General features: G+C 41.4%; 14 protein-coding genes across 14 annotated transcripts; 9 read left to right on the top strand and 5 right to left on the bottom strand.

Annotated features, from left to right (window-relative positions):
- Positions 1–67: 67 nt before the first annotated feature.
- Positions 68–1681, bottom strand: HG535_0F03780 (uncharacterized protein; the record flags this gene model as incomplete). Its single annotated transcript, XM_037289698.1, has 1 exon — positions 68–1681. One exon carries the CDS (start codon positions 1679–1681, stop codon positions 68–70), a length of 1614 nt encoding a protein of 537 aa, XP_037145593.1.
- Positions 1682–1823: 142 nt separating this feature from the next.
- Positions 1824–2477, bottom strand: THO1 (Tho1p; the record flags this gene model as incomplete). Its single annotated transcript, XM_037289697.1, has 1 exon — positions 1824–2477. One exon carries the CDS (start codon positions 2475–2477, stop codon positions 1824–1826), a length of 654 nt encoding a protein of 217 aa, XP_037145592.1.
- A 1906-nt stretch (positions 2478–4383) lies between these two features.
- HG535_0F03760 (HAD family hydrolase) lies at positions 4384–5136 on the top strand (the record flags this gene model as incomplete). The annotated part of the gene is made up of 1 exon (XM_037289696.1): positions 4384–5136. The coding sequence occupies one exon, from the start codon at positions 4384–4386 to the stop codon at positions 5134–5136; it is 753 nt and encodes a 250-aa protein (XP_037145591.1).
- A 2291-nt stretch (positions 5137–7427) lies between these two features.
- Positions 7428–8768, top strand: CEM1 (fatty acid synthase CEM1; the record flags this gene model as incomplete). The annotated part of the gene is made up of 1 exon (XM_037289695.1): positions 7428–8768. The coding sequence occupies one exon, from the start codon at positions 7428–7430 to the stop codon at positions 8766–8768; it is 1341 nt and encodes a 446-aa protein (XP_037145590.1).
- A 46-nt stretch (positions 8769–8814) lies between these two features.
- On the bottom strand, positions 8815–10221 carry PCL6 (Pcl6p; the record flags this gene model as incomplete). The annotated part of the gene is made up of 1 exon (XM_037289694.1): positions 8815–10221. The coding sequence occupies one exon, from the start codon at positions 10219–10221 to the stop codon at positions 8815–8817; it is 1407 nt and encodes a 468-aa protein (XP_037145589.1).
- Positions 10222–10742: 521 nt separating this feature from the next.
- PET117 (Pet117p) lies at positions 10743–11090 on the bottom strand (the record flags this gene model as incomplete). The annotated part of the gene is made up of 1 exon (XM_037289693.1): positions 10743–11090. The coding sequence occupies one exon, from the start codon at positions 11088–11090 to the stop codon at positions 10743–10745; it is 348 nt and encodes a 115-aa protein (XP_037145588.1).
- A 291-nt stretch (positions 11091–11381) lies between these two features.
- On the top strand, positions 11382–11813 carry HG535_0F03720 (RidA family protein; the record flags this gene model as incomplete). The annotated part of the gene is made up of 1 exon (XM_037289692.1): positions 11382–11813. The coding sequence occupies one exon, from the start codon at positions 11382–11384 to the stop codon at positions 11811–11813; it is 432 nt and encodes a 143-aa protein (XP_037145587.1).
- Positions 11814–12544: 731 nt separating this feature from the next.
- RPL34A (60S ribosomal protein eL34 RPL34A) lies at positions 12545–13197 on the top strand (the record flags this gene model as incomplete). Its single annotated transcript, XM_037289691.1, has 2 exons — positions 12545–12581; positions 12863–13197. The coding sequence occupies 2 exons, from the start codon at positions 12545–12547 to the stop codon at positions 13195–13197; spliced, it is 372 nt and encodes a 123-aa protein (XP_037145586.1).
- An 882-nt stretch (positions 13198–14079) lies between these two features.
- On the top strand, positions 14080–15693 carry FCY2 (purine-cytosine permease; the record flags this gene model as incomplete). The annotated part of the gene is made up of 1 exon (XM_037289690.1): positions 14080–15693. The coding sequence occupies one exon, from the start codon at positions 14080–14082 to the stop codon at positions 15691–15693; it is 1614 nt and encodes a 537-aa protein (XP_037145585.1).
- A 340-nt stretch (positions 15694–16033) lies between these two features.
- On the top strand, positions 16034–16798 carry DFG10 (putative polyprenol reductase; the record flags this gene model as incomplete). The annotated part of the gene is made up of 1 exon (XM_037289689.1): positions 16034–16798. The coding sequence occupies one exon, from the start codon at positions 16034–16036 to the stop codon at positions 16796–16798; it is 765 nt and encodes a 254-aa protein (XP_037145584.1).
- A 367-nt stretch (positions 16799–17165) lies between these two features.
- NEO1 (aminophospholipid-translocating P4-type ATPase NEO1) lies at positions 17166–20606 on the top strand (the record flags this gene model as incomplete). Its single annotated transcript, XM_037289688.1, has 1 exon — positions 17166–20606. One exon carries the CDS (start codon positions 17166–17168, stop codon positions 20604–20606), a length of 3441 nt encoding a protein of 1146 aa, XP_037145583.1.
- A 115-nt stretch (positions 20607–20721) lies between these two features.
- Positions 20722–23310, bottom strand: SYG1 (Syg1p; the record flags this gene model as incomplete). Its single annotated transcript, XM_037289687.1, has 1 exon — positions 20722–23310. One exon carries the CDS (start codon positions 23308–23310, stop codon positions 20722–20724), a length of 2589 nt encoding a protein of 862 aa, XP_037145582.1.
- A 664-nt stretch (positions 23311–23974) lies between these two features.
- On the top strand, positions 23975–24868 carry HIS1 (ATP phosphoribosyltransferase; the record flags this gene model as incomplete). Its single annotated transcript, XM_037289686.1, has 1 exon — positions 23975–24868. The coding sequence occupies one exon, from the start codon at positions 23975–23977 to the stop codon at positions 24866–24868; it is 894 nt and encodes a 297-aa protein (XP_037145581.1).
- A 350-nt stretch (positions 24869–25218) lies between these two features.
- On the top strand, positions 25219–27018 carry MET30 (ubiquitin-binding SDF ubiquitin ligase complex subunit MET30; the record flags this gene model as incomplete). Its single annotated transcript, XM_037289685.1, has 1 exon — positions 25219–27018. One exon carries the CDS (start codon positions 25219–25221, stop codon positions 27016–27018), a length of 1800 nt encoding a protein of 599 aa, XP_037145580.1.
- Between the last annotated feature and the right edge of the window lie 3 nt (positions 27019–27021).

Below are 27021 nucleotides of genomic sequence, written 5' to 3'. Positions count from 1 at the left end.
TTTAATCAAAAATATTTAAGATCGCGGAATGTGTGAGACCTCTTAAATAAAAATGATATGTCTTTTTTCAATTTCCTGTATTATCGCTGTTACCTGTACCACCGTTTTTATTCTCTTCAAACGGAGATAAGCGACTAACCTTCAATTTGTAACCCAATGAATATTCTTGATCCCGCAAGTTTTCAAAACACGTATCATACAATTCCTTATCGTTAAATCCCACGATTGCTTTGTAAATAACCGCATTTACAATATTTTTTTGTATATCCTTTTCTTCATCCGTTGTGGGTCCCTCTACCGCTGTAGTATCCTTTTTTCCTACCTTGTCCTGGGTATCATCCTGTGAAATTATGTTCAACTGTACTTGGACTTCGTCGTCTTCATACACCCCGACATAAAATTCTCTTGTATTATTTGTTGCAACACCATCCTGTGATGTTTCTGACTGTGATTTTAGTTTTTCTTGTAAATTTAATAATTTGGGACATCTTGATTTTATATAGTCTTTCAATATTGTCCACCTTAGCCTTCCGAACAGATCCGGTTGACTAGTTGCAATGATTTTCGGGCCCTTTTCTCTTAATTGAACTTCTTGCTGCTCATTCAAGCTTATCAAGGTCTCCATCTTTAAATAGGGAGGGAAATTTTCAATTTGTAATTGAAACATACCTCTCCCTGTCATTTGTTTTCTAAAGCTTCGTTCGTTGAAAATTTGCTTAAGGCCCCTTGAGCTACTTGCACCACTCAAATTACCATTGACTTGCTTCGAAAACGATTTAAACGACTCGCTTTGGCCAGTTGCCATGGCTCGATTATTCTGTGGATAATAAGAATATGCAGAAAGTGAATTATTTTTCATTCTCATATTATTGGGAAGCGGACCAAATGAGGACCTTTGATTGAATGTTAAAACGGCCGGCTGATAGTAGGGGCGCCGTTGTGTCGGTAAATTCATCATTGGTTGAGGTGGCATCGAGGCGTTTGCGGCGAGCTGCTGAGGATTCATCATGGGTGCTGGTGACATGGCAGGCATCCCTGCGGCAATTACAGAGGGTATACCGTTTGGTAAAACATTTGGCAAGCCGCCTTGTAATGCTCCAGGTGGCGGCATAGGGTATAGAAATGTTTTTTTTGCAGTATTTGGAGTACTCTCATTGCTCGAGTGTTCGTTATCTGTTGAGCTTTCGAAATCACTGGATATAATTTGGTTTAAAGGTGGCGAGAGTGGAGGAGGTGGCGGCGGTGCCGGAATAGGCAGAGTGTATGCATATAGGTTATAATAATCCCATTGGTAGGTGTTCAGTTCCATCAATAAATCATTTAGGGAATCCTCATCCAATGATGACTTCAATGTAACGATACAGCTCTGGAAAGATATGAAAGGTGGTACCAGAGACGTCATTAATGGAAGCAGTTTTACTTTCAGAACGCTAGAATGATGAATAATCCCACCAATCAAGTATTTTATCTGTTTCCAGTTTTTCCCCGGGGGAAGATTATCAATTCTTAAGACAATCGGCCTTGAATCCATTACACTATTGAAGTGACTATTCATGACGTTTGGTATAAGATACCAATCTTGGTTATCAAATGATGATACAGAAGTGGCGTCACTGCTATGATATACTGTCACTAAATTAGGGAATAAGATGGGCATTATAAACTCAATATTACATTCCATTGCTATAAAAAAACCGGACGTCCGGGTCACTTTTTGAAAAATTATGAAAAACAACAGTTTAGTTTAAAATGTGGCACAGTTTAGCATTAGACATTGCAACGCGTATTCATTTTTTTAGTTTATCTTATGTGATTCTTCATTACTACCTTGAATTAAACTTGTTACTACGAAATTTTTTTCTGTTCATATTCTTGTTCTTGCTCTTCTGAGGCGGTTTAGGTTTAGACAGTTCCACCAAATTTTTTGCTAGTCCTAACTCAACAGCTAATGAACTTTTCAAATCAAGGCCGAATTTTTCAACACGTGTAATCATCTTATTCAATGCATCTATTTGAGACGGATCCTGCCCAAATTTTTTACTGCGGTGCAGCTTCTTATTAAGCGTCTCCAAGGCTAGCTTCTTCATTTCTTCTTCAGAGAGCTTAGCTGATTCAGCGGATTCTTCTGGCCTTGTCTCCGATGACTGTATCGTTTCTGGAACTGTTTCTGGCACTGTTTCTGGCACCGTTTCTGATGCAGGTTCCGGTACACTTTCCGGTGCGCTTTCCGGTGCCGCTTCAGCAGAAGTTTCACTGGTCAATTGAATCGCAGGCTCAGCGGACTGCTTTTCTTCTGTCTCAACCGCGGGTGCTTCGTCTTGTGTGGATGCTTTTTCACTCTCCGACCCATTGCTTTGTGCTTGATCACTTTCTTGGAGTCTCTGTACCAGTTCGGACTTCAATCCCTGCACTGGCAAGTCTTTTTCCTTCAATTGTTCCTTCAATTGAGCCACAGTCAATGTGTTATAATCTGTCATTATGTTATATTGTGATTATCCCTTTACTATTGCAAAAAAAACCAGGGGCCTGTTGTAAAAAGCCAAATGTTGCACTTCCACGTCGTGCCTGATTATACGTAAGACGCCCGGATCCCAAAGCCTCTCGTCGAGTGTGCAGCCTTCTTGCTCAACGAGTTGCTGTTGAATTCTCCTTGGAAGTTATTCCCTGTATCGAGGGCGAATTGAATATTCGTGAGCGTGCACTGTTGGGACCCACGGTAATTACATACGAAATGGCGTTTGCAACGAATACGTTTCAATCAATGAAGACGACATGCTATGAGCCATCGAGATCCACATCATCTTCACCGCTGCAGCCTTGTACCAGGCGGTAAATCTACGCTGTCACTTCGTGAACTCCAACAGGTCGACCTATTCAGTATATAAGGTCAGTCTTTTCAAACACATTTGTTACGGACTGAACTAATCTTGGAGCCCGCGCGGTACGGTTGCACGTGCAGATCACGGGTTCAGGAGCCCTGACAAGTTCGAGTATATCCGTCCCACTCTGTCCTCATTACGAACGCTTTCTACATGCAGAATTAGCAACCCTTCTACTTTTGACCAAATAGGCAGCAGTGCTCTTGCATTGCGACTCATCTTACTATTACAAGCAGAGGTCGTCTCAGCAGTCGGATGTCTTCATTTCTTCAACGCTGTGCTTCGCAGACTTTAGCCGCCGAGATACCTCGTCAGAGTTTTTCTATCCCACGCAGCTCAGCAGCCTCCGAAAACTCGCACCGGCACAGACAATGATGCTTCATTGCAACTGCGACGTGGGCCTCTGGCCTGTTATACTGCATTCAAACCTGTCGATACACCTCATTGGATCGACTTCTTAACGGGTGGGTATGTGTTCACATGTTGCTTTCCCGTCCTTGCATGGTCACGTACGTCTGCAGTGATAAACCAAAAAACTACATCCCTTTACACGAGCAGAATATCCAGGGCTTTCCGGAAATCGGGCGCCGTCTATCGCGACAGACTTCTGTGCTAGCCGACGCGCGTGAGCACCTCTCTTCTGCGGCTTGTTCCAACTTCCAGTAAATCGAATGATGCCCAAATGCCAAAGGCGCGCCCACATCATCGGAGACATCTTTTGTCCCAGTTGTGGCCAGGTGTGACCGAGAGTTGGGTCATATGGTGGGACACGTTTGGCCCACCATATGATATGTCCCATTCGCGACGTCAGCAGACAGAGCCCATGCTCGCCTGAGCGCCTGTAATTACAACACCAACAGAAGGCCAAAAGAAACGGATTTCAACGTCATATGCAGGCGGGCGTCTTGTTTTTCTGCTTAATTCTTTGGGCGGAGTGCCGGCTTTTGTTTCTTGTTTTTTTCTTTCCTACAAGGCCACTTCCTCAAGACCCTCGAAGAAGAAGCAAAGGTTGCAATCGGTGAGGAGAACAACTGCTAGCGCATCACAACATCAACTTGTTACGAAAATGATGTTTTGATTCAGCGCTTTCTGTTGTTTCTATGGGCTGCTTTCCGTTTATTTTGTTTATCTTGTCATTCTTCTGTACCGAGCTCTGTTGATCAGCTGGCAAGAGACTCTCTTTTCTTTCTGAAAGCAACGACGTAAGAAAAGATACACCACGGGAAGGACAAAGAAAAGGAAAAGTGAAAAAGAACCGCAGGTTCTCACACCGGAACGTGGTAGTGACAGTACAGGTAGCGTAGATACAGCCCAGATAGTGACGATCTCATACGTATTCTTAAAACATATATGCGCTGAGAGAGATATATATATATAAGGACGTAAAAGTGGATTATCCCAAGTCTCTATGCATAATTGCATTCTATTTACTGCAAGTCAAAAGGCCATACTACACGAGTAACTTCGTAAGACACAGCAACGCAACAGAAAGATATCAACGAAAATGCCTCTAACAACTAAACCATTGTCTCTAAAAGTCAACGCCGCCTTGTTCGATGTTGATGGTACCATCATCATCTCTCAACCGGCCATTGCCGCCTTCTGGAGAGACTTCGGAAAAGACAAGCCATACTTTGACGCTGAACATGTCATCAACATTTCCCACGGCTGGAGAACTTACGATGCCATCGCTAAATTCGCTCCAGACTATGCTGATGAAGACTATGTCACCAAATTGGAAGGTGAAATCCCAGAAAAGTACGGTAAGCACTCTATTGAAGTGCCAGGTGCCGTCAAGCTTTGTAACGACCTAAACAAATTGCCAAAGGAGAAATGGGCTGTCGCTACCTCCGGTACCCGTGACATGGCTAGAAAATGGTTTGACATCTTGGGTATCAGGAGACCTAAATATTTCATCACTGCCAACGACGTCACTCAAGGTAAGCCATTCCCAGAACCTTACATCAAGGGCAGAGACGGTTTAGGTTTCCCAATCAACAAGGAAGACCCATCGAAATCCAAGGTCATTGTCTTTGAAGACGCCCCAGCCGGTATTGCTGCCGGTAAAGCTGCAGGTTGTAAGATTGTCGGTATTGCTACTACCTTCGACCTACAATTCTTGATCGACAAGGGCTGTGACATCATTGTCAAGAACCATGAATCCATCCAAGTCGGCGCTTACGATGCCCAAACCGACGAAGTTGAATTCATCTTTAACGACTACCTTTACGCAAAGGACGACTTATTGAAATGGTAAATCTCCTCAATAAGCGAATGAAAAGAATGGCCTCCGGGCAAATTTGTATATTATACTATAGTCATTTTTTTTTCTTGGATATAGAAGTTTTCAGTAACTATTTATAGATTTGACAAAGAAAAAAAATAATCAAATTCATGAACGTTCAAATGCTCTGTCACCACGAATGTTTTTATAGATGTGCTATGCCAAGAGAATGCCTCACTCCGGTGAAACTGCTGAGGCTGTTACCTATGTCTGTTCTTTTCCACGTTTGGGTGGAGGTCCCGGCAGGTTTCGCAAGACCGATGGGCAAGACCTGCTCTCTTCAAGCCTTATTGTAGCTAGCGTAATTTTGGTTCTTTTTCTGCAATACTGTACTTCGCGAGTATCTGCCTCAACGCGGACCAACGAAGAATGTAATTATGCATTGGAACGGAAATCTCCTAAAACTCTTCAACTGTGCCATTCTGTACGGTCATCAAACCCAGAAAGGGGAACACAAGATGCAAAGACTGCCCGACTTGTCACAGAGCGATAAAGAAGTGGTTCTCACTGTCCATTTACATAGCACACAGCAAGAGAGAGAAGGCTGCAGGGTTGGCTACTGATGTCGACGTGTTATTTTACGCCGAAACACACACATACGAAACAAGTAATCTGTAATACCACGTCTTTCGCGTATCTGTTCTCGTTTGGAGCTTTTCTTTGCATGGCAAAGTGTCACAAACACATTGCTCTCCAAAATTTTTCGTTGTCCAAATACAAGGACTCTCGATTATCGTAGGTCGCCTGTGTGCCTGCCCACTAACACTAATCCTTCCTCTCTCGCGAAAACAATACACATAATAGATTAGGACGGAGGATGCCCCAATGCGGTAATACGTGTAGGTACGCCAAAGCATATTTCCCAAGCAACAGGCACATGATATTACCTAAAATAAAAAACTACCAAATGCGGAAAAAGTTGATGCTCTCAAATTTATGCTTTTCATGTAACAACTCAAATCCAGTCAAGCAGTAAAGCATTTTAGTAGTAACATGCAGACCTGGCAACGACGTAAGACAACCTATTAGAGACCCTTGGGAACGCCTGGAACAGTGTCTGTATCTCCTTGAGGTTACAATCCAGTCGAATTTCCTCTCTGGCTCTGATGGATCCCCGTTGTTATGCTGTGTTGCGACATTCGAGAGTCCCACTTTGCTTTTTCTGTCGACACACAGTCAGTTCCTCAAAAGGAAATCTCGAGGTACATGAAGAGCAGGAATCTCTTAATTAGGATTATTAGTCCTGCGCAACACTCCTATAACGCATCCAAACTTAATCCAGTATAATAGAAAACTGCAAGTCAATTTCGAACAAGTAACGTTTAAAACAGAGTTTTTGGAACAATCGTGTAGTGTTTGAGGTATCGCCCGTTTGGGAGATTTATATCGATTTCTTCATACGAATGTGACTTTCATTCGTCCTTCCTGGCAAAAACGTCGTTGGAAGGTAGATGAACTTCATGTAGGCAATTTAAAAAAGGAAACGGGATGTGAACAGACTGGCAGAAATACGATATGGCAAAGATATTGCAGGGATGCGGCAAAGAAAGTGCCTATTTTGGAGTATGTTTTGAATTATCCAAGGAATGTACTTCCGCATTGGACACCTAATGTGTATTCAATAAGCCCTCTAGGTTGTGAAACAAAGGTGGGGAGTGTTTGAAGGATGTTTCAACTTAAAAGTTGCCTGTCACTTTTGGTAAATCAACAAACAGGGATAAAGTTTCACCGAAGCTTCTTTATTGTTGTCCAAAATGGAAACCACACATAGTCATTAGTAGTCATATAAGCCGTATACGATACTTCCTTTGCGTTTCCTGTGCGTTTCCTGTGCGTTTCAGCACAGAACTTTCAGGAGTTGCCACTTGAATAATAAAGACGAGTACAGGTTGAGGGGAGCGGGAGTTGTGGGAACTTACCCATTTTCAGAAAAGCTTATGATTCTGTTTTCGTGGTGAATTTCCTTAAAGAAACAGTACCAAGTTCAAGTAATCCACGCTTCCTTTTGGGAGCTTTGCTCCAGGTGCACTTGTTTGGCACATTAACAAGCTGAAGGGATGGAGGCTTGCGCTGCGTAGTCGGAATGATAAATAGAGCACAGCAGTCGGCTAGCCGTGCTGACCATCAATCAACTCTGGCCTTCTTTGTAGGCGAGCTGTAGCCAGTTTCTTGCGTAACTTGTCGAGTAGAGAAAGCAGCACGTCGAATTTTTGCGGTAGTCTCACTTCACTGATGTAAAAGCGGCGTTGAAAAACAGGGATTTGATGTCAAGAAGGGTTGTGGTGACTGGTTTGGGCTGCATAACGCCACTTGGTACCACGCTTAAACAGTCATGGAGTAATTTGCTGGCTTCGAAATCTGGTGTAGTTCCAATAACCTCTTTGCCTAATTACAAATCGGATTACGAGCAGTTTGCAAACAGCGTGCCTCCAACAGTAGTAGTTGGTAAGATACCGGAGCTACAAGAGCAGGTGGGTCTAGTTACTGATCAAGATGCAAGAAGGGTGTCTGATTTCACTAAGTTGGCTATACTCGCGTCTCATGAGGCGTTGAGCCATGCTGATTTACTTGAGAAAAGGAGTGGAGATGAGGTATCCATCGATCAGAGTAAGGCGAACTTGTACAGGTTTGGGTGCGTAATAGGCACAGGGATAGCTTCTATTCAGGATTTTTACTCCACAAGTGTGAGCTTCCATAACGATCGCAAGAGAGTGAATCCGGTTTTCGTGCCGAAGATTCTCACCAATATGGCTGCCGGTAATGTGTCAATAAAGTTCAATTTGAAGGGTGTCTCGCACTGTGCCTCCACCGCGTGCGCAACCGGCAATAATTCCATCGGCGACGCATTCAACTTCATTCGACTTGGGATGGCAGATGTATGCTTGGCTGGAGCTAGTGAATCGTGCATACATCCGTTGAGTCTTGCCGGCTTTATAAGAACGAAAAGTATCACCGTGGATGACGGGGTATCACGACCCTTTGATGCGAAACGATCTGGATTTGTTCTGGGGGAAGGCGCCGGTATGCTTGTGTTGGAGTCGTTAGAAAATGCTGAAAGACGTGGGGCCGACATCCTTGCAGAAATTGTTGGGTACGGACTAAGTAGCGATGCTTTCCATATTACTTCACCATGTTCAGATGGTAATGGTGCAATGCGAGCTATTCAAATGGCATTAGACATGGGGAAGGTAAATACGGAGCAGATAGGCTATGTCAATGCGCATGCAACTTCAACGGTACTTGGTGATAGAGCAGAAAGTATTGCAATTAAATCTGCTCTTTTACCAGGACCGAGATCAGGTCTAGATGGAAATTTGTTGTTTGTATCTAGTAATAAAGGTGCAATTGGTCACTTATTAGGGGCTGCTGGTGCTGTAGAAAGCATTTTTACTATAATGTCACTGAAGGATGAGATAATGCCGCATACCTTGAACTTAGAGAACATCTCGGGTGCAAAAGGCGACAATTACGAGAAGGATTTCAGTGGTATCACTTTTATCAAGGATAAACCGATAGTTAATCCAAATTTGGAGTATGCATTATGTAATAGTTTCGGATTCGGTGGCGTCAATACATCATTACTGTTTAAGAAATGGGTAAAATAGTGTTATATCGTAAAAATTTAATGATATATAGATTTGTGCTATCTACTCAAGTTGCCATTGATACGTTTGGCTTTTGCTGGTTCTCTACCTCAGTAGAGCAAGTCCAAAACTTATACAATAAATCTGCATACCTCTGCAGTTCATTAGTGGAAACTAAAAGCTCAAAATCACATAGTACAAGGAATTGTAATTCCAAATGATTTAGTTCTTGTAAAGAAATACCTCCAACTCTCGCATAACGAGAGTTACTGTAAAAAAAATCACTAAAAAATTTTGTGCTTACAGTCACGCCTGCGATGAGTAATCTATGAATATTATGAGAGTCCATGACAAATGCTTGTTGTTGTTGCTGTGAATGTTGTGGTTGTTCTTGTTCCTGTTGCTGAACACTGGAACTATGCTGGAAATGGGGACTGTCACCGCCATGATTGGCATTGCACTTTCTGGAAATTCTATCGAAATAAACCAAAAGAGATAAAAAGACGTCATTTGTTGTGGGGCAGTATTTTTGTATCCTTTGAAAATAGTGCTCTAAACTAATTTGTGGAACATGTTTCCCACGAAAACTCAAAATCGATTCCAAACTATCAACATTATTAGAATTCAAATGGATATTTTCATTCCCCACATTGGTTTCGCCATTCAATGTTGCCAAGTGATCGTTGGATTTTACAATTTTATCCAACAAAGCAGTTAACATTTCCAATAATTCTAAAGTTGGAAAAGTTGCAATATCAAATGAAGCACATGTTGTTTCATCATCATTTTCAATCTCGCAACTATCAGCAGCGCCTTTGTTATTATTATCATTTTCATCATTATTATTGTTATTATCATCATCTAGTAATAGCTTTTTCTTCCCCAACCAACTTCGATCAGGTTCATCCTCTGTCTCTAATTCTCTTTCATTTTTGATGCTCTCTTCCCTTGTTATTGCAACCATGGGACCATTATTTTCACTATATCGGTGATTGGAAGGTCGTACCAGCGATAAATCTCCAGTGGTAACTTCCCTATTATTTGCGTCGATCATTGTGTCATTATCATCACTTTCATGACCCATAGCGATAGTGCCAGACATTATGGGCGGTGGTTGTCCATGCGATGTCATGGACAGATTTCTCTGAGGCGAATTTGAAGAAAGCGAACTAGAAACTGTCTCCTCTGTTGTGATGATTCTGCTACTACTTATCATTCGCGATAGTGGTTTTGCTTGTGCACCTTCTGCTGCACTTGGCACCCCGAAAGATGCCAATGCTGAAGATTCGGTATCATCTGAGCTCATATTATCATCCAGATGTTGACCAGAGAGGTCTCCTGAAACCTGTCGTTGGTGATGCTGCTGTTGCTGTGCCACGCACGGGACGCTTCGCGGAATCGGAGTAGGTAGTATGCTATTACTGTGAGTGACAGCTAGCCCACTCATCGAGGATGGTGAACTCATTGTGTACATTGCAGCTTGCACGCGAGAGCAGCTCTGCGTAATATCAACTATGTGTTTATCTGAGTTGTTTACTTTACGAAAAAAACAATCCAAACTTCCTTGTTAACTTGAGACAAACAAAGATTAAAGTGCACCTAGACTATCAATAAAACTGCTTTAATTCAACTATTCAGCCTGGATCTGTGTGAAACTGTACTAGCACGCCCCTTATTCTTCGGTTTCAGCTAAACATTTTATATATCTAATGGATATTAAGCAGGACCCCTTCTCGAGCGATAACCCTTACTTATAACGAGCGAGATATCACAAGAAACGACTGCATCTCAAAACATAGAGATCTCATCAATCAAGTGACAATGCAATCGCAAACCACGATTAAACGCTCACAGCAGAAGAGTCTATTGCAAGATTCATCTCAAGTCCAACGCAGTTGGTCTGCTCTTTCAAAGTAGTAGGTTTGGAAGAGACTACAATGCTATCTTCAGTGACAGATATCTACAATATCTGCAATCGGTTCATTATGTACATTACTATTTACTATTGTTGACGGCCTCTCCACCCTTGGTCACAATTTCCCCAGACAGGGGCTGTATCGATTCGTATTTTTTCCTCAATTCTTGCTGTAACTGATGCTCACTCTTGTTCAGCATTTTCTGTCTGTTTTTCTCCGGATCGCTGCCTGCTGCATCCGGTTGTTGCACTTGCTGCTGTGACAGTTCAAGCTTCCGTTGATTTTTCTCTGCCACTCTCTTAGCATCTTTGATTGGGCCCTGATGTAGCGTTTCCCTCTCCATGTTTTGAACGAGATGCACACCCACCACGGTGCTGCCCGTTAAAAGACACGAGAGACCAAATGTAATCTTACTGGCTCTGCTCATTCACGCGTGATATTCTGGATCTGGAGTAGAATTGACCTCACGAACTGCACTGCTCCCACACTACGCTAGCGTGGCGGTCGTTACACTGTGGGAACAGATTGCTTAATATGGGTCATTTCACACATCTTTATCGTTGATTTGTCATTAAATGTGTGGGTTGTTGAAATAGGGCACAATTACATGATTTCACGAAGGAAGAATGATAAAAAATAAGTGTATTAATACACATCACCCTGGCTTTTTCAAGACGTTTCACTACACCTGTTGTACCTTTAGGATTGTTTGAATAATATGTTTGTAAGAAGCGGCCTAATCAAATTACCATTCCAGAGAGCCATGACCACTTTAACCCCAGTTGCAACCAAGAATGCTCCACCAGCTGCAGCATCCTACTCACAAGCTATGAAAGCTAACAATCTAGTCTTCGTTTCAGGCCAAATTCCATACACTCCAGATAACAAGCCAGTTGAAGGTTCCATCGCCGACAAAGCTGAACAAGTCTTCAAGAATGTCTCTGCAATTTTGGAGGCCAGTAACTCCTCTTTTGAAAAAGTTGTGAAAGTCAATGTTTTCCTAGCTGATATCAAGAGCTTTGCCGAATTCAATACAGTTTATGCCAAGTACTTTTCAGTCCACAAGCCTGCAAGATCTTGTGTTGCTGCTGCGGCACTTCCATTAAACGTCGATTTGGAAATGGAAGTCATTGCTGCTGAGAACGATTAGCTCGAGAAGAGCACTTTCGATGTGCAATCGCGTTTATAGAACTCAAGTGTGATTTTCGGTCGTTAAATATTTCATTTAAGTATTACTTATAGCTGTAGAAGCACTGGGAAGTCTGCGATTGTAGTCATATTCCCCTATTTTCAATGATATGATAAAATATTTGAGACTGTTTTGGATCCAAAGAGCGGTGTACGGGCGCCTGGACTCAAGAAAACATTTGTAATGGTGAATGGGTGTTACGTCTCATTTCTATCTTTTATGACTTCCCGTTTGCTTCGGTTTCTCCAAAAGGCGAGGCTTGCGTGGCGCGCCACGATCACCATTTTCCACTGCAGTTTTCTCCGGCGCGGAGGGAGTGTTGGCCGTGCTCAGCTGGGCTCGGCAGGAGCAAATGAGATGGGCTGAGCAGCTGCCCGCGGCTCTTCCCAGCAAGTGCTGGGTTTTTCGGTCTCAGCCCGCAGGCAGCATAGGCTCATCCAGGCTCCGCCTGGCGTCTTGCTGGGGCGATGAGAGCTCGAGTTCCAGTGCAAGTACCAGTACCGGAACAGGAGGGCCTCTGTGGTACCACAGAGAGCTTTGGTGGTAGAGCCAGCTTGGAGAACTCTGGAAAATTGCACCGGTTGAACCGTTTGAAAGTGTTAGTAAATATCAACTAACGTACTTGAAGAGTATTGTATAATTACGCTGTTTCATATCTTATAACGAAGACTAGCATAAAAGAACAACCAAAGATGGCTCAACGTGTTACCTACAGAAGAAGAAATCCATGTATGTTTTTCCATTAATGATTACAATGATCGTGATAATGATGATGACGATCCTAGGAGTTCGACGAGAGGTATAGGAACGAAAATCGAAGATCCATGAATCAAGCATTGCAGTACTACCGAAGCAGGAGTGTCCCAGGAAGTTCATCGTTGTGAACAATAAAATCATAGAGGACGTGCGGCAACAACAACAAAAATGGCAACTGCGGTCCTCCATCCTGCTCGTCGACTACCGGACAACCAAGTACCGAAACCAATATACTAACAACCTTACCAACACAGACAACACTCGTTCTAACAAGATCAAGACTGTTAAGACCCCAGGTGGTATCTTGCGTGCTCAACATGTCAAGAAGCTTGCCAAGAGACCAAGATGTGGTGACACCGGTGTCCCTCTACAAGGTATCGCTTCTTTGAGATCTAGACAATACGCCACTATCTCCAAGACTAAGAAGACTGTCTCCAGAGCCTACGGTGGTAAATTATCTGCCAACAGTGTCAAGGAGAGAATTGTCAGAGCTTTCTTAATCGAAGAACAAAAGGTCGTCAAGAGAGTTGTCAAGGAACAAACCGAGGCTGCAAAGAAAGATGCTTCCAAGAAATCAAAGAAAAACTGAATTCAAGTGCTAGTCTAGTTTATTGGAATTTTTGTTCATTTTTTCTACACCAAAACAAAAACAGAAAATATATACGTATAATATAAGTCATAATATTACCAAAGAAGAAATTATGATATAGTATAGTTTTGTATCTACAAGAGCCATTCTTTTTTCTTCAAATTTGCGTCGAAAGATATCAATTAGGCTAAGAATGACTGCCTCCATCTTGGCATCGATGATTCTAACAATTCCTCTAACGATTGCTCTCTCAATGAGTCCACCAATGTTCTATCTATTGCTGTGTGAATCCTTCGATCAATGTGTAAGCTCTACAACGATCGCTACGATTTACTGTCTAATCTAATTCCTGCTCCTCCGACAGGGATTTCCGGCGCCCTCCCCTCTTCACCCAATCCGCCATAGAGATATGGTCCTGGACGCCATACCTCACAACCTTTTACCTCTTTTCCGGTGATGCAGAGACCGTTCTTATCAGCTGTCCTTTCGGACAATCTGCTGTGGTTAGCTTTGGTTCCGCCCAGATGCGAGCTTCCTCTCCGCCACGCATTTATTGCAAAACAGCTTTTTTCGATTATCGTTTCTTTTTGGATGTGGCACCAAATGCTTTTTTTTCCATTTCTTTTCAACTCATCTTGCAATGACATCCCGTAATACAGTGAAAAATTTCAAAAGATAAGAGACTCTCTAGCATCTGCAGGGGAAAAGTTGTCTAGGTAAGACTTAGTGGGCAGATCTTCTGGGTATTTCTCGAACACAAAGCACTGCTTCAAGTATATATAAGAAGTTGAGACCCTCGTTCATCAGTGGCATTGTTCTGTCGTTAATTGGTTTTTTAAGTTTCTTGGCTGTTTTCCTGTTAAATAAAGAAAGGTCTAAGCGATGTCTGGCAAGGAGGCATATGAGATTCATGATCTAGAGGGGAACGTTGATCGTTCGCAGTCTTCCTCTGAGCACGTCGGAAGCACTAATAGCGAAAAGAAGAATCCATACGTTGATGTTGAGGATCAAGAGTATGAGGACGAGCAATATGCAAGTGGTGTTGCTGAGAAGTCGAGACTAGGATGGTGCCGCAGAGCCGTTGCAACTCTTCTGGATAAGGCAGAGACAAAAGGTGTGGAACCTGTCACTGACGAAGAGAAAACGGACATCTCCCCTTGGGGGCCTGCTTCTATGTGGTTTTCGGCTAACATGGTTATTGCAGCCTATTCGCTGGGTGCGTTGGGTCCATTGGTGTTTAGTCTAAATTTCGGTACATCTGTTTTAACTATTGTATTCTTCAATTTGCTGGGTCTGGTTAGCGTTGCATTCTTCTCCATCTTCGGAGCAGAGTTCGGTTTGAGACAGATGGTTTTATCACGTTTTCTTCTGGGAAATTTGACAGCTAGAGCATTTGCCTTCATTAATGTTATTGCTTGTGTTGGTTGGGGTGTCGTGAATACCATTGTTTCCGCCCAATTGTTGCACATGATCAACAGTGGTGGCAACCAGTGTCCCCCATGGGCTGGTTGTTTGATCATCATTGGTGCTACCGTTTTGATTACCTTCTTTGGTATTAGAATCATTCACGCGTACGAAAGATGGTCGTGGGTACCAAATTTTGCTGTTTTCTTAGTCATTATTGCTCGTTTGGCTAAAAATGGATCTTTCCAAAATGGAGAATGGACATCAGGCCCATCTACTGCAGGTGGTGTCTTATCATTTGGTTCAGCTATCTTCGGTTTCGCATCCGGTTGGACCACTTATGCCTCAGATTACACTGTATACATGAAGAAGGAAGCTAATAAATACAAAATCTTTTTCACTTTCGTTTTGTGTTTGGCTTTCCCACTGTTTTTCTGTATGATTCTAGGTGCTGCATCAGCTATGGGTACCTTCAATAATACGACCTATGCCGACTACTACAACAACTATTCTATCGGTGGTTTGACATATGCCATTTTAGTCCCCGACTCTCTTCACGGATTTGGTCAATTTTGCTGTGTTTTACTAGCTCTATCTACTGTCGCCAATAACATTCCAAATATGTACAGTGTTGCTTTATCTGCTCAAGCTACATGGGAACCATTGGCAAAGATTCCAAGAGTTGTCTGGACTTTAGCCGCTAACGGTGCCACTCTAGGTATTTCCATTGCAGCTTATTATAAATTCGAAAACTTTATGGAAAACTTCATGAACTCTATCGGTTACTACCTGGCAATTTATATTTCTATTGCCCTTTCGGAACATTTTATCTATAGGAAAGGTTTCAAAGGTTACGATATCGACCAATGGAATAGATGGGATCTGTTACCTATAGGTATCGCAGGTTGTTCCGCGTTATTCGTTGCCGGTTTTGGTGTCGCTCTAGGTATGTCACAAACTTACTGGACTGGTGAAATTGGCCGTCTGATCGGTGATTTTGGTGGTGATATCGGCTTTGAATTGGGTGCAGGTTTCGCTTTTATCGTCTACAATGTTTTGAGACCTCTAGAAATTAAGTACATGGGCCGTTAACCCTAATATATCTTAACTTGGAGATATCCCCCGTATCCTCTAATTTAGTCCATACGCTCATTCAATGTTCGTTCTATTAATATTCAACTAAAGACATAAGAATTATCATTTTTTTGTCAACCATATTGTTGAGGAACGCTACCACCAACTAACTCGTATGACTTTTTCATGTTTTGTAATAGTATATATCCGGCTTCGTAAATTCACTCACTCAGTAAAGCAATTAAGGATCTAATTATTTATTTCTACAAAGCTTATTTTTTATGTTTTTGTTTTTAGATGGGGAACTACTTTCTTTAACTCATTACTCTGCTGCAAAGAGGAAGAGCATACAACTGTAATGGAGGTGGGCAATGCATTGCAGTATTTATTGATAGGCTACAAAATATCGTTCATCGCTGGGTTACTTTGCTTAGTTATTGCAAAATGCTTTCTGCCTGAGTTCCTTCAATATGGTAAAACACTAAGTGCCAGAGCAGAGGAACGAGACGGAAGATTAATCTCCCTTTCTGGACTTGTCTATTTAACTATGCCAAAATCATCTTTCTCTCATTTTTATTATCTCTCGTCGGCACTGTCGATCATTACTCTGACTACTTACCCACGTTCGTCACTTACATGGTTAATATTACTACACTCACTAAGAAGACTCTATGAAACCAAATATGTTTCTAAATATGCAGCTCATTCCCGAATGAACTGGTCGCATTACGTGGTAGGTCTGTGGTTTTACGCAAGTTTACATTTGATATTGAATGCCAAGCTTGCATCCAACAGTATCCCGGTGTCATTGAACCCAGTCGCAACATTGATTTTTTTGATGGCGTCAATTGAACAATACAAGAATCATCATATCTTGTCTAACCTAACTAAATACAGTCTCCCCGAGAAGGGTATGTTCACAATTGTTTGCTGTCCGCATTACTTGGACGAGATTCTCATCTACGTCTCTTTGGTCGTTTACAATCGCGAGTTCGCCTGGCCATTAATATGGGTAGCATTAACTCTCACTACGTCTGCTCTCGAAACTCAAAAATACTATAACGCCAAGTTCAAAGACACAAACCGTATACCCTCATACGCCATTGTGCCTTATGTTGTGTAATATGCCCTATTGATTTGGGTTGTCAGCCTTCTTTGAATGTATATATGACTGGATCACCCAAAACGACTTAGCACAAATAAGGTATGTTAATAAGTATCATCTTGACATTCAACTGGTTATAGTGGTTTATAGATTAACACTTATAGAAATCTTTACATAGCAAGGAAGCTTGCAGGACTCATTACTTTCTGGTGTACTGAGATTTCATTGTTTGTTTTGAAATTTGCGAAGTGGGCAGATCAACCTTCATTGTACTTCATTTCCTTAGACTCTGCCACTATTTATTTTCATATTGCGATTCCTTGTGGTGAGGTTGAAAATCTAAGCTCACAAGAGAGTTTGCAGTTCTAGCTGACTGCTCAAGCCAATGTCCTTTTCTCCACGACCTGGAACAAATATCGAGAACAAGAGTAAATCGCCTTTACAAAAAGTGAGAACCAGAGATTCTTTTGATCTGCAATTTGATGATTCGTTAGAGGAAGCCTTGGATAACTTTCAAATATTCAGTAGCAACCAAAATAAAAACACTGATAACGATCGGCAAAACAGAAACTCTCAAGAAAGTTTTGAAATGAGAACAATTGATGAAAATACGCAATCGAATGAGAACTTGCGAAAATCATCTATTTCAGGGAGACGACCTTCAAGAAATGACCCGTGGGATGCACCATCCCCTAATGAACATAATTCAGGTCTTAGTGTCCATCATGGAGGCTTTTTGAATATATTATGGTCAAATGGAAGATCTCTCTTAAATTCTCCTTATCGTTTAACAAAAGGCGGGTCCAGTTCTTCTATAGAGCTCAACGAGAATCATGTAGAGAGAGAAATTCATCCCAGCACTACACCAACTTTTGACCGAAATAAATACCCAACTAATGAAATATCCAATGCAAAGTATAATGCTGTGACTTTCATACCAACTTTGCTGTATGAGCAATTCAAGTTTTTCTTTAACTTATACTTTCTGGCTGTTGCCTTATCTCAAATAATACCTGCTTTGAGAATCGGTTATCTCTCCTCATATATTGTGCCGCTTGCTTTCGTTCTCACAGTTACTATGGTCAAGGAGGCTATGGACGACATTCAAAGAAGAAGACGTGACAAAGAATCCAACAATGAACTTTATCAGATCATAAATAGATCTCAATTGGTACGTAGCAAAGATTTAAAAGTGGGAGATCTGATTAAGATTTATAAAGGATCACGAATCCCAGCTGATGCTGTACTGTTACAATCGAGCGAGCCCTCTGGTGAATCGTTCATCAAAACTGATCAACTAGATGGTGAAACTGACTGGAAACTTAGAGTAGCGTGTTCATTAACGCAAAATATAGCTCAAGATGATTTACTAAGCAAGATTAGCATCACTGCCTCCGCACCAGAGAAGTCGATAGATAAATTTTTGGGGAAAGTTACTTATAAGGAGTCATCTTCTCATCCATTAACAATAGATAATACATTATGGGCAAATACGGTGCTGGCTTCGAGTGGCCATTGCATTGCATGCGTTGTTTACACTGGTAAGGATACAAGACAGGCAATGAATACCACAACCCCAAAAGTTAAAACTGGGCTGCTAGAGTTAGAGATCAATAGCATCTCTAAGGTGCTATGTGCCTCTGTTTTTATCCTTTCCATATCATTAGTCGCGTTCGCTGGATTTCAAAACCCTGATTGGTATATTGACGTGATGCGCTACCTAATTTTATTCTCGACAATTATTCCCGTGTCTCTCAGAGTTAATTTAGATCTTGCGAAATCAGTCTATGCATATCAAATTGAACACGACCATACGATACCAGAAACCGTTGTTCGCACGAGTACGATTCCCGAGGATTTGGGGCGAATTGAGTATTTACTCAGCGATAAAACAGGAACATTAACACAGAACGATATGGAATTGAGAAAAATCCACTTGGGAACAGTTTCATATTCTGGGGAAACAGTAGACATTGTTACAGACTATATCCAAAGTTTAGTGATTTCGAAAGGACAGGCAGGAAATGCACAACCCTCTACTGCTAGGCGTGATATTAGTACGAGGGTGTGCGATTTAATTATAACGTTGGCACTCTGTCATAATGTCACTCCTACTTTTGAGGATGAAGAAATTACTTATCAAGCAGCGTCTCCAGACGAAATTGCCATCGTAAAGTTCACAGAATTGGTTGGACTTTCGCTCTTCAAAAGGGATCGTCACTCAGTTACCTTGCTGCATGAACATTCAGGCAAGCTACTAAACTATGAAATCTTACAAGTTTTTCCATTTAATTCAGATACTAAACGTATGGGAATAATCGTGCATGATCAAATAAAAGACGAATATTGGTTCCTGGAAAAAGGTGCTGATACCGTCATGTCTTCTATCGTCGAACCAAACGATTGGCTGGAAGAGGAAACAGGAAATATGGCCCGTGAAGGGTTACGTACTTTGGTTATTGGACGTAAGAAGCTTTCTCTCAAGATTTATGATCAGTTTCGCAAAAAATACGATGAGGCATCTTTATCTATGCTGAACCGGGACGAGCAGATGTCTAGTGTCGTGAGTGAGTTTTTGGAAAATAATCTCGAACTGCTTGGCCTGACCGGTGTTGAAGATAAATTGCAAAAAGATGTCAAATCGTCCATAGAGCTTCTTAGAAATGCTGGCATCAAAATATGGATGCTAACCGGTGATAAAGTGGAAACCGCTCGCTGCGTTTCTATCAGCGCAAAACTGATATCGAGAGGACAATACGTTCATACAATTTCAAAGGTTGGCAAACCGGACGGGGCATTAGAGCAGTTAGAGTATTTGCAAGTCAATCGAAACTCCTGTCTAATAATTGATGGCGAGTCATTGAACACTTACATGCTCTATTTTAAAAAAGAATTTTTTGAGATTACTATAAATCTACAGGCTGTTGTTGCCTGTAGATGTACCCCTCAACAGAAGGCCGACGTTGCTCTGGCAATTCGGGAGCTAACCAGCAAAAGAGTTTGCTGTATCGGAGACGGTGGTAATGATGTGAGCATGATACAAAGTGCCGATGTTGGTGTCGGAATTGTTGGAAAAGAAGGCAAACAGGCATCTCTAGCGGCAGATTTTTCCGTTACCCAGTTTTGTCACTTGACAGAGTTATTATTATGGCATGGAAGAAATTCTTACAAAAGATCCGCAAAGCTAGCCCAATTCGTAATGCACAGAGGGCTTATCATAGCAATTTGTCAGGCAGTATTTTCGATCTGCTCTCGATTTGAACCAATTGCATTATATGAGGGTTGGTTAATGGTTGGCTATGCAACCTGCTATACAATGGCACCGGTATTTTCACTAACGCTAGACCACGATATTGATGAATCACTGACTAAAATATATCCCGAGCTTTACAAGGATTTAACTGAAGGTAAAAGTTTATCTTACAAAACTTTTTTTGTTTGGGTAGCCTTGTCACTATTTCAAGGAATTGTTATACAAGGATCTTCTCAATACTTTACAAGTGTAAACCCAATTGACTTTAACAAAATGGTTGCAATTAGCTTCACTTCTCTAGTTTTGAATGAATTGATAATGGTTGCCTTGGAAATTAATACTTGGAATAAAACTATGATCATAACTGAGCTCGTCACATTAGGTCTGTACATTGTTTCCATTCCTTTTCTGAGTGATTATTTTGATTTGAGCTACATTGTCAAGCTATTATTCTTTGGTGAATTACTATTCATATTGTCGATTTCGGTCTTGCCAGTCTGGGCGGCGAAGGCCATACATAGAAAATTGCATCCTCCAAGTTATGCAAAAGTCCAAGAGTTTACGACCCCATAATAGACACACCAGTACATAGACTAGATCTTGAAATGATTATTAAGATAGAAAGTCGTTTCATGACATTTTTTAAAATATATGTACCTCCTGAGCCGTTTATGCATGTAAGAAATAACTAGTTAACACTTTCTGTTTCACTGTCACTTTCACTATCGTGCACTGCATTCGCACCGAATGAGAACAAACGCGGACGTTGAAAATCTGTTGTATGAGCCCATGGAACTGATTTTGCGAGCGTGAACAGTGCACTTGAGTTTCTGCGCAGGTAAGACTTGAAAGCGGTGGAAGGCTCCTCCAGGTTTCCATGATATAGCGAAAGAGAGGAACTGCTGACGTTGCGTTTATCAGCAGTAACCATATCGCTCTTTTCACTAACTGGATATGGTAAAGGTGATTCTCCTGTGACTTTGAACAAGTGCACATTGGCTACATGCTCGTTTTCTACACGAAGAATCACCCATACGAATCTCCTCAGAATTTCTGTGACTGCCAAAACAAACGAGGTAATTGCGCTTTGCTGAATCGTCTGTGGCGCCAGCGCGTATACAATCCACTGAAACCTAATTAAAACATCCCAAACCATAGCAAAATAGTAAAAGAGAACCCTACCAAAGGCATATTGGCCTGTTTTCCAATTGCGCTTACCAGCTAGATAGAGATCATCTCTTAAAAGCCAATTTTTAGAAGATGGCTGAAAAAGAGACCAGTCTATGCAAATATCCCACGCTGCAGTTATTGCAGCATTGGTAGTAGAAATAATAATGAAAGGAGTTCTTGTGGAATCAATGTTTCCAGAGATTCTATATGCCGCCAAGGATGCATAATATCCGACACCAATTAAATATTTGATAGCGTTGAGTAAATGAGGAAACCAATCGCCAGAATCACCAAATCTTCTGAAGCATTGCATCATTCTCCAGTAATTTGGTAAACAGGATAGTACACCAAAGGCTTTGGATTTTGAAGAGCCACATAGAGAGTTAGGAGTTGATGAGCAAACACAGAAAAACATAGCAATGTCAGACATTGAATATGTCAGCGAACATATAATGTCACCCAAGAAGAAATCACCAAACTCCACTGGATATAGGCCCGATAGCATTAGACGTATAGCCGTTTTAACAAGCCATATCCTTGAATCTACCATCTTATCGAAGTATGGAAACACTCTGTTAGGGCAAAAGAAGAGAAACAGCACAATTCCAAGGTAAACAAGTCCGTAAGGCTCTAAAACACACCAATGAAAACTCATGAGAGCACAGACTGAGCAAGCAATGACGAAAAACGTTAAAAAATACAACCTTAAAGATATTGCACTTGTAGCAAAATCATTATTAAACAATTGTGTCCCATTTTTTGCATGCATTTCACCCAACATAATGAATCTATAGTTGATACCAGTTCGATGCCAAATAAAACAATTGCCCAAGAATAATAAAGCTGCCAATAAAACCATGTACCAACCACTCCATAGTGGGAATAATATTTGATGCAAAACCGAATTAAACTTGGAAAAAAATGCAAGGTATAAAGTATAACAAATGAATGCTCCAGATGTACCTAAACCAATACCTGAAAAAAACATTTGAGCGATTGCTCTGTTATTCCTATGAATCATTTGTTCATTAAGAGTATATTGAATCGAAAGTTTTTTCAATCTTTGATTATGCCTCTTCTGTGCACTATCAGAATTTGTTAAATCTTTTGTATACCATTCAGTAATTTTAGTTTCCCACCACATGATGGGATCGTCGTCTTCATTGATAGCTTTAAGCTTGGCAGATGCTTGTGCTGTCCCGGTTTGTTTCATTCTTTGAGCTAACAGTTGAATATTAGCATCAACATGCTTGAAAAGGGGTGATGTATCTCTTGCATAGTCCATAAACTCGGAAACTTCTGATGTATGGCAGGCCTTATCGAACTTTTTCACCATTTTACGAAATCCCGTTACATTAAGATCTCTGTAGGTTTTAACTAGTTGCAAATATTGATAAAACTCAAGCAATGCCTCACTTAACATTCTTTCGGCCTGATGGACTGTCACAGCCATTGCAATTCCCCCGAATGTCTCTGTACCGGTATGTGAGCTTTTCAAATTGCCCTTGATGTTTGAAAGCCCCGTTGGCCACGATGGCAAAAGGTCATTCGAGCTCAATATCTTCTTTAATCTTCTGGTAAACCCCATAATCTTTGGATTCTTTGGAAAATTTTTGATAGATCCATAAGAGCCACTTGAGCCATTTTGCTGCGCGATTATCGGTTCGCCATCTAGAAACGATTCGTGGTTTTCATGTAGGTGGTAGATCCTTAGCTGTTCCTTAAGCACGGAATACTTCTTTCTTGACTTCTCCAGTAGCCACAGATAAAACTCATCGCATTTCGCAAGTTCGCTACCTATCAACCAGTTGGTCACAAAATCTGTTTTAAAGGTTTCCTGCAACGACGTGTACACTTTATCTTGGCGTCCGTATTGCGTATTCACTTGTCTCAACTCCGACTCATCGCTGATCGCACTCTCATCATTTGTCCCGTTATAAAACACCGGTCCCGATGCATTTCCATACAGAGTAAATTCCTCCTCATTGGCCTCTTCCTCCAGTCTTTTGGCATACTGTTTCAACTTCTTTTTGCCAAGCTTGTAGTTTATGTACTTATCGCTCCACTCAGGTACTGCAGACTCATTAATATGATCACCGAACTTCATGGCACCGATGCTGACCTACTTCACCACTCTTGTAGTTAAAAGCAACCTTTTACTGGAATGGGAGCCCCACAATTATATGCAGTCAAGAAAGAAATATTTATGGTCCTCAAATGAAGTTCTAAAGCAAAACTGCATCGAAAAGCAAGAGTAAACAACCTAGCAAGATCATCATGAGCATACCGCTCGTTGCAGGAACGCACGTCTGTGAAAACCCTTCACGTTTTACCCATAGTCTGCCCTAACTCCATCACGTGGATGCCGATATACAGCTGTATTATCTTATATAAACTAAATTCACTCATCTTGGCTGCAACGAATTATCAAGATCTTTCCTCTTCGGTAACCGATCCTACGAGATTGTCATTTTTGGAATCTAACTGAACGAGAATTCCTTCTGCATCACGGCCTAACTCGATAATCCCATTTCTTGTTCATCAGTTGATGAAAATTTTTCAAAATGCGCATCGCCTTTTTCGCTATGCGAGAAGCTAAAAATTTGGCCCAGTTGGATATGGAAAAAAATGAAATTTGCAAACGGTGAAGCCAATTTGAATTGTCACTGAGTCATGTTTATTTAGTGAATATTATACAGCGAGCACTCTTTGTCACACCAAGAGGCTCTTTCACATATTGAAACTAAAAAAAATCGAAGTAAATTCAGAATATGGATCTCGTTAATCATTTGAGCGACAGGCTTTTATTTGCCATACCAAAGAAAGGACGTCTTTATGAGAAGGCCGTTTCTATCTTACATGGAGCAGACATCAAGTTTCACAGATCGTCAAGACTAGACATTGCATTATCTACCAGTTTGCCTATCGCGCTGATCTTCTTGCCTGCGGCCGACATTCCAGTGTTCGTTGGCGAAGGTAACTGTGATCTGGGTATTACCGGAGTGGACCAAGTCCGTGAAAGCGACGTTGACGTTGATTTACCCATCGATTTACAGTTTGGTAGCTGTAAGCTGCAGGTGCAAGTACCTGTCATGGGTGCCTACAAGGACCCAAAACAATTGATCGGTAAGACGATTGTTTCCAGTTTCACCAACCTAGCTTCGAAATATTTTGCCGACTTGGAGGGCGTTCCAGTAGAGAAAATGACAACCAAGGTGAAGTACGTTGGGGGCTCGGTGGAGGCGTCTTGCGCCCTTGGCATTGCCGACGCAATTGTTGATTTAGTCGAAAGTGGCGAGACCATGCGTGCTGCAGGTTTGACAGAGATTGCCACCGTCTTGGATACTAGTGCCTATTTGATCGAGTCCAAGAATACAAAGAGCGATCCAGAACTCATTGAGACCATCAAATCCAGAATTGAGGGTGTCATGACTGCACAAAAATACGTTTACTGTAACTATAACGCGCCAGAGTCTATCTTACCAGACTTGTTACCTATCACTCCAGGTAGAAGGGCGCCTACTATCTCAAAGATCAATGATGAAGGTTGGGTTGCCGTCTCTGCAATGATCGAGAGAAAGAAGAAAGGTGTTACCATGGATGAGTTGAAGAGGAAGGGTGCGGAAGACATAATGGTTTTTGAAATCTCAAATTGCCGTGTTTAGCTAAGATTTTATAGAAAGAATCCGCACAAATCCTATCAAAATATCTAATTTAATATATTAATATACACAGATATATACCAATACTCCAAACTGTCTTTTACACTGGTTTTCCAACTGATGATAGCGATAATACAATTTCCACGTGACACTTTATATATCATAATACTGTTTTTCATTTTTTTCATTAAAGCCACAGTTGAACATTAAGCCCTGAGACCTTGCAAGTAAGTTATAGTACTGAAATATGCTACTTAATGGTAAAATGAGGAGACAGGGATTATTTAAGACTGATAGGTCCCAAAGAGATCCTGAGAAAATACTTAGCTGAGTAATGTGCTGAACGAAAGCAGATGATGGGCAGTAATAGTAATAGTGATAATAGTGGTAGTAGTACTTATAGTAGTAATAGTAGTGATGAGATGATTGAACATATTAGGAAGAAACACAATAGAGATGAAGATCAAAAAGATAATGCGAAGAAAAGACAAAAGGGTTCAACTGTCAGTTTGCCCCAATTCAATTTACAGAAGTTTTGCTATAGACATAATCCAGATATTCAGTCACCGGAAAATAACACGGCGTGTCATAAACAGGATCTGAAGAGGTTTCAGGAAGTTAATCAAAAGATATCACAACTACCGGTCAAGGAACAGTCAGTGGTGCATCATACAATATCTACCTTCACCAAATCTAATGACAAAATAAGAAAATTAATACTAGATGGATTGTTAACGGCCAGCTGTTTTCCGCAGCTGTCTTACATAGCCACACAGGTTCAAAACATGATAAAAATCGATTTCATAAGTGTGTTACCGCGGGAGGTTTCGTTGAAAATACTTTGTTATTTAGATTGTCAATCGCTGTGCAATGCGGCAAAAGTGTGTCGCCGTTGGCAAGTGATGGCGGATGGTGATAGGGTTTGGCACCATATGTGCCAGCAGCACATCGATAGGAAATGTCCGAACTGTGGTTGGGGTTTACCGTTACTGCACATGAAACGTGCCAGGGAGCCGCAGAGCACTTGCTGTAACAATGGTCAGAGCACAGGAAAAAAGCCGGTAAAGACCCCCTGGAAAGTCATTTACCGTGACAGGTTCAAGGTTGAATCTAATTGGAGAAGGGGACACTGCTCTATTCAGGAGTTCAAGGGCCACATGGATGGAGTTTTAGCTTTACATTTTAATTCACGACTCCTGTTCACGGGATCTTATGACTCCACTGTAGCCATATGGGATCTTTGCAGTGGCAGCTTAATAAGAAGATTATCGGGACACACTGACGGTGTTAAGGCATTATATTTCGATGGACAAAAACTGATCACGGGTTCATTAGATAAAACAATCAGAGTGTGGAATTACATGACAGGTGAATGTATTTCTACCTATCGAGGGCACACAGACAGTATTCTCAGCGTTGATTCTTACAGGAAAATTATCGTATCCGGTAGTGCAGATACGACAGTCAAAGTATGGCATGTCGAATCCAGGACATGCTACTCCCTGAGAGGTCATACCGAGTGGGTCAACTGTGTAAAACTACATCCAAAAAGTTTTCTTTGTTTCAGTTGTAGTGATGACACAACGATTCGAATGTGGGATATAAGAACGAATTCGTGTCTGCGAGTATTCGAAGGGCACGTAGGCCAAGTGCAAAAGGTCCTGCCGCTGGTAATAATAGATATTGAAAATTTAGTTGTGGACGAGCCTGTAGAAGACCCAGAAGCGCAGCACCAAGATCAAGAAGTAGAACCAGCTGATGACATATTGAAGGAAAATCTACCATATCCCACTCATATTCTTTCCTGTTCCCTAGACAATACAATAAAACTATGGGATATAAAGACAGGTAAATGTATAAGAACCCAATTCGGTCACGTCGAGGGAGTATGGGATATAGCTGCTGACAATTTTCGTATAGTAAGTGGCTCGCATGATGGTAAAGTGAAAGTATGGGATTTACAAAGCGGCAAATGCATACACACATTTCAAGGTAAGTGTTTGCAGCAGAATGAAAACCAAAGCACCGATAATACAAATTGCACGTATAAAGTCTCACCCATAGCGTGCGTCGGAATTGGTGACTCGGAATTTTTTACAGGAGATGAAATGGGGTTCGTCAAAAGATTCAGATTCGATACCGACGAAACGTAAGGA

Source organism: Zygotorulaspora mrakii, chromosome 6 (genome assembly GCF_013402915.1).
Source record: "Zygotorulaspora mrakii chromosome 6, complete sequence".
Taxonomy (NCBI): Eukaryota; Fungi; Ascomycota; class Saccharomycetes; order Saccharomycetales; family Saccharomycetaceae; genus Zygotorulaspora; species Zygotorulaspora mrakii.
This window is presented reverse-complemented; position numbering and strand designations above follow the sequence as displayed.